At 47.5% G+C, this 6,000-nt stretch overlaps 1 protein-coding gene across 1 annotated transcript in view; it reads left to right on the top strand.

The window, feature by feature from the left end:
- Positions 1-458: 458 nt before the first annotated feature.
- Positions 459-6,000, top strand: part of ITIH5 (inter-alpha-trypsin inhibitor heavy chain 5) — a 65,389-nt gene continuing 59,847 nt past the window's right edge. The window contains exon 1 of the mRNA XM_081879712.1: positions 459-723. Within this exon, the coding sequence (XP_081735838.1) occupies positions 604-723 (120 nt within the window). The 5' untranslated portion in view covers positions 459-603. The remainder of the gene's footprint in view (positions 724-6,000) is intronic.

Genomic DNA, 6,000 nt, shown 5'->3' with positions numbered 1-6,000 from the left:
AAAGCTTTGCAAGCCGTTCCCCACAAGACAATGCACGTTCATGCGCCATTGTAAACAATATAGTCATTTGTATGTATGCACCGGATGTGCATTCCTGCACACATTCCTTTGCATTGCAAAATTTGGAGAAGGGTGGATTTTGGTGGGCAGCCTGGTTTTCAGCTCGTGTGATCTTTGGGAAAGTGCAGAACAGGTGGGTTCACCTTTAAATGCAAACTGAATCGAACCTGCCCCCTCCCTCTTCCCTATCTGGGACTGAGCTGAATCTGGAAGAAATGAAACCCAGAATCTTGGCCGAAGCAAGCGGCACTCCTGAGCAACTATACTTTATCAGGAAATCCAGCAAGATCAGCTTGTGTTTCCCTTTCTGGTAAATTAAACTTGAGCGAGGAAACCCCGGGCTTGACGATGAACTCTGGCAGAGGGGCTGGGTCCAGGGGAGGAGAGTAGGGCGAGGCGAGCAGCCAAGCAGACTGCTGTCAGATGCTTTCCCCATCTCAGTCAGCTGCAGGCTGAAGCCGCAGCAAATACCTCCCCCCCCCTTCCACAACTTTCCCATCTTTTCCCACCCAGTTCCTCTAATTTTGGCTTGTGTTTTCCACCATGATCTGGCTGGTATGGCTTTGCTGTTGTCTCTCGGCCGTTTCTGCACAGCAAGATCCTGAACTCCTAGCCAGGGACCTAGAAGAAGCTGAGATTTTGGATTACAACCTCATTGACAATGTAAGATCTTTAATAATAATAATAATAATAATAATAATAATAATAATAATAATAATAATAGTTTTATTATTGCTGTGGGTTTGTGGCCAGATTATACGAGGGAGACTGTTAACAGGCAGGGAGCAGAATAACGGAGAAAGGGTGTGTGGAGCTCAGCTCTTGTGACTTGAAGAGAAATCCGACATAATTTAGCAAGCAAAGCTTTTCTCCTAGCCCAGTGGGTAAAGGTTCGCTGGTTTTCTTCCTGCGTGTCCAGCTGCTGTTAAAATGAAAGGGTGGGGTAGCTGGAAAAAAAATTAAAAAGTGGCAAGCTTAATTTTTAAAAAGACCTTCTTAATCACCCCTTATATGCAGAGTTGGCAAGTTTAGACTCTAAAAGGGATTCCTTATCATATAAATAAGAGTTCTACGAGAAATGCAGCCAGCTGCTCCCATTTCTTGCAGCGCTTTATAGTAATATAATAATAATAATTTATTATTTATATCCACGCCCATCTGGCTGGGTTTCCCCAGCCACTCTGGGCAGCTTCCAACAAAATATTAAAATACAGTAATGCATCAAACATTAAAAGCTTCCCTAAACAGGGCTGCCTTCAGATGTCTTCTAAAAGTTTGGTAGTTGTTGTTCTCCTTGACATCTGGCGGGAGGGCGTTCCACAGGGCGGGTGCCACTACCGAGAAGGCCCTCTGCCTGGTTCCCTGTAACTTGGCTTCTCGCAGCAAGGGAACCACTAGAAGACCCTCGGAGCTGGACCTCAGTGTCCAGGCAGAACAATGGGGGTGGATCGTTCAGGTATACTGGGCTGAGGCCGTTTAGGGCTTTAAAGGTCAACACCAACACTTTGAATTGTGCTCGGAAACGTACTGGGAGCCAATGTAGGTCTTTCAAGACCGGTGTTATGTGGTCTCGGCGGCCACTCCCAGTCACCAGTCTAGCTGCCACATTCTGGATTAGTTGTAGCTTCCGAGTCACCTTCAAAGGTAGCCCCACATAGAGCGCATTGCAGTAGTCCAAGCGGGAGATAACTAGAGCATGCACCACTCTGGCGAGGCAGTCCATAAGGTTCTTTCACAGAACCGTAGAATTGTAAAGTTTGAAGGGACCTCTGAGGATCATCTAGTCCAACCCCCTGCAATGCAGGAATCTCAGCTAAAGAAAACACTAACTTTGGAGGGGTGATAGTTACACCTGGCAAATCAATAAACCAATATGCACACTTAAGGTGCAGGAGGACCCCATTCTTGAAGGCTGGATTTGACAGCCCTGCTTAAACATGAATGATGCCACCCCAGGTAGCTAAATAAAACCTCCCTTTTCAACTGCAGTATACCTTGGTACTGAGGACAAACAACAGAGGACGTTCATCACCCGGCTTGGATGCTTCCTGTAGCCCTCTCTGCTTGCTTAATATAGTTTCCTTGCCTCTCAGTTTTATTCTGTGCTAAAGGATAACTGAGATACGATGTATTATACTATGATTCATTTTGCCCTGCAACCCATCCTGATGACGGCCATTTTGGAATTTCAATCGATCTGGCTCGTCAGAATACTAGGCTTCAGCTGCGATCCTATGCACACTTACTCAAGAGTAAGGCCCACTCATCCTGATGAGATTTCCTCCTAGGTAGGCATAGGACTGTACTGTAAATAGACCTTTGGTCTGATCTAGGAAGGCCGTTCCTACCGTTCCCAACTCTCTCAGAAGCCAAGGTCAGAATGCTCAAATATCCTTTCGTCTGTCTTGGGGTTGCACCTCGCCCCTTCGGACAATTTCGAGGTGCTATTTCTGGTATCCTCTGGTTGTTTTCACAGCTTCCATAGATTCTCTGTGCTTTGTTTGGGATCTTGTGCAAAGTGAGGGGTGTGTTGTCCTTTACACCGCAGGAACACCTAACTAAACAAGCCTGAGGAATTCACTAGGAAATCCTGGGCTGAAAGGCAGGTGAGAGGCAAAGACACAGAACAAAAGGAAATAGCAACTTTTACCATGAGGAGGGGAATAGGTGATCTGGAGGTGAGATGCAAGTTCTCTGGAGGCTATTGGACACCAAGTCCCATCAGCCCCAGCCATCAAGGGCAACAGGCAGGGGATGATGGGAGTTGGAGTCCAGTAGCATCTGGAGGGCCCACCTGCCAGTTGCCCACCACAGGCTTAACCCTTTCCATGCCCACTGCTTTCCCTCTGCAATTCTGCCACTGGCCACAAGGGCAGTTTTCAATGTGTTTTACCTATGCGTCTTTCATGAGGGGGTGGGGGACGACTCCATTTGGGGGAACAGCTGAAAATAGGGCTTGAAGTAGAACAGCAGCAGGCTGGGCGAGGGTTAAGCTATCCTTATCGTCCTCCCTCCCGGCTGCTTAAGGCAGCCACTGACACATCACCAAAAAAGAGGGAACTGATCGCAGGAAGAAGGCATAGGTCTGCAAACATTTTACACATCCAAATTTATATTTATCAATGCGCATTTGACGTCAATGGCTGTGGGTGACATCTGGCTAACATCCAGGGTATGATATCCAAGTAGACCCATTGTTCTACTTTGCCATTTGGCATTGGATCCATGACAGGGCCTTTTCAGTGGTGGCTCCCCATTCGTGGAATGCCCTCCCTCATGAGGTGCATCTCCCTCCTTCATTATTGACTTTCAGGAGTCAATTCAAAAACATCCCTGTTTACTCCAGGCATTTGATGACTGGAAGATGCTGGCCCTGACAAGCCTGAAATCATGGACTGAGAAAATATGGTCGCATTTAACCTTCTTTTTAGAATGTTGCCAATGATATTGCAAATGATGCCCTCGATGCCCTTGGGAGGAAGGGCAGGATACGAACTGAATAAAATATTCTATAACTTCAGTAGAAACAGAATGCACTTCGCCAGGGTGGGTGAAGGATGTGCCTCTGAATTTGTCGTCCAGAGGCTCACTGTCAGTGGGCAGCTTCAAGGCTCCTCCTGCTTCCTTTTCTTAACGACTCATTATCATTAAACCAGTCCTGGGCCACATTCATGCATTTAAAGCGTTATCATGTCGTTTTAAACAGCCATGGCTTCCCCCAAAGGATTCTGGGAGCTGTAGTTTGTTAAGGGTGCTAAGAAGCCCCTGGTCCCCTTACAGAGCTTTGATTCCCAGAGTTCCCCGAGAAGAAGGATTTATCGTTAAACCACTCTGGAAATGGGAGCCCTGAGAGAGAAATAAGATGTCTCTTGATGTATGCTGTTGTCAATAGGCAGGGAGTTCCATAGTGAATAAGCTGCCCCACTAAATGATCAATTTCTTACAACCTCGGAGAGTGAGGGTTATGTGGCATCTGTCTCCCATTTTTTTGTAGTTGTGAAAATTTTGCGGTGTTCCCCAGCATACGAATACTCCCCGGTGTGTGTGTATGAGAGAGAACAGCAATTTTGTTTACATGACCAACAGCACTCATGCTTGGACACTGGAAACAGAAGGAATAATGGTGGCAGTGAAGCACTCGTTGCATTTTGCGGGAAGAGCAAAAATTACCTGAATGGTTTCATACCATTTGCGTGGCGAGTCCCCCCCCCCCCCCCGTGGACACAATTATTAAGGTTAATGGGCTAAATAAGGCCACAACCTTATTGGTTGCAGGTGATGAGCCGTGTTGGCTTAGACATTGGTCCTAACTGACTATATCTGACTTCAGCCCATCTGCTTGAAGTCCATGAAGGGTTAACCACCAGTAGGGGGAGTCCTGCTGATGCAACTAGGAACTCCCCTGGGGTCACTGATAGGGGGCGTGCCTTAGGCCCTCACCTCCATAGGCTTCAGACAGGGCCACGCCCCCCGGAATCCTTTATCGGACTACCCTTCAATATGTGGGGCAGGTGATGGCGCTACCTCCCCTCTTCCATCTACAAAACAATACCAATACCAACACTTAACCGCCAATAGCAAGAAAGTTGTGATGATTTGCTACGAGGTAGGTGAAAACCAAGTGGCTGGTGCCAATTTGCCAAGCGGGAAAAATCCTACCAGGCCCCTCAACGGCGACCAACCGAGGTCCATAGCAAGTCAAGGAACGAAAACCTTAAAGGGCAGGCGGGTGGGAAAGAGGAACAGCTTGTAGGAGGGAAAAGAGGGAGATCCCCGGCCGTGTCCTGCCTTAAATAGGGCAGGCCACGCCCCCAGAGCCAGCCGATTGGCTGGCCAGGGGGTGATGTGCCCGGGGATTCCCCCAATCGTGCGGGGGCTGGGCTCCAGCCGCCGTGCGCATGGTGGGGCCGTGACACCCGCAAACCCACCTCCTCTGCAGGGCGGAAGCGGCTTTGGGGTACAGTTAATGTAACTAAAGTTGTTTATAGCGTATTCATCAAAGACGAGGAACCAAAACTATGGAACCCCCTTCCACAGGACCAACCTGGATGGCTTTAAAACAGGATTAGACAAAGTCATGGAGGAAAGAGCTACCAATGGTTATTTGCCATAATGACTCTGCCCTGCCTCCACAGTAGTAGTAGTAGTAATAATAATAATAATAATTATTTTATTTATACCTCGCCCTCCCTGGCCAGAGCCAGGCTCAGGGCGGCTAACACCAGTAAAATTACAGTAAAAACACAACGGGGGGGGGGGGACCAATTTAAGATACAGGTTAAAATGCAATTTAAAATGCAGCCTCATTTTAAAAGTAGCCCATAGATCAAAACCATAAGGGGAGGGAAACATAAGGGTCAGACTGAGTCCAAATCAAAGGCCAGGCAGAACAGCTCTGTCTTGCAGGCCCTGCGGAAAGATGTCAAGTCCCGCAGGGCCCTAGTCTCTTGTGACAGAGCGTTCCACCAAGTCGGGGCCAGTGCTGAGAAGGCCCTGGCCCTAGTTGAGACCCATCTAACCACCTTGCAACTTGGGACCTCCAAAATGTTGTCATTTGTGGACCTTAAGGTCCTCCACGGGGCATACCAGGAGAGGCGGTCCCGTAGGTATGTGGGTCCTAGGCCGCATAGGGCTTTAAAGTAGTGCTTCTGCCCACCTTGGAAGAATGGCAGATGCAAGTAATAGACTATATGGAATTGGCAGAAATGACTGGCAGAATCCGAGACCTGGGAGAAGAAGCGATGGAAGAGGACTGGAAGAAGTTTAAGACTTATCTGCAGAAATACTGCAAGGTTTATGAATGCTAAAATGATGTTGGATATGAAAATAATATGGCATTGGTGATGCAGTGTTTAAAAAGTATGCAAAAACATAATAGAAAAAGGGTGAAAGATTAAAGTTATAATATGTCAAAAGTAAACAATATGTTAAAGGTGTTAA

This window comes from Podarcis erhardii (genome assembly GCF_964252035.2).
Source record: "Podarcis erhardii genome assembly, chromosome: 10".
NCBI classification, from domain to species: domain Eukaryota; kingdom Metazoa; phylum Chordata; class Lepidosauria; order Squamata; family Lacertidae; genus Podarcis; species Podarcis erhardii.
The sequence above is the reverse complement of the archived record's forward strand: the minus strand, read 5'-3'. Positions and strand labels throughout refer to the sequence as shown.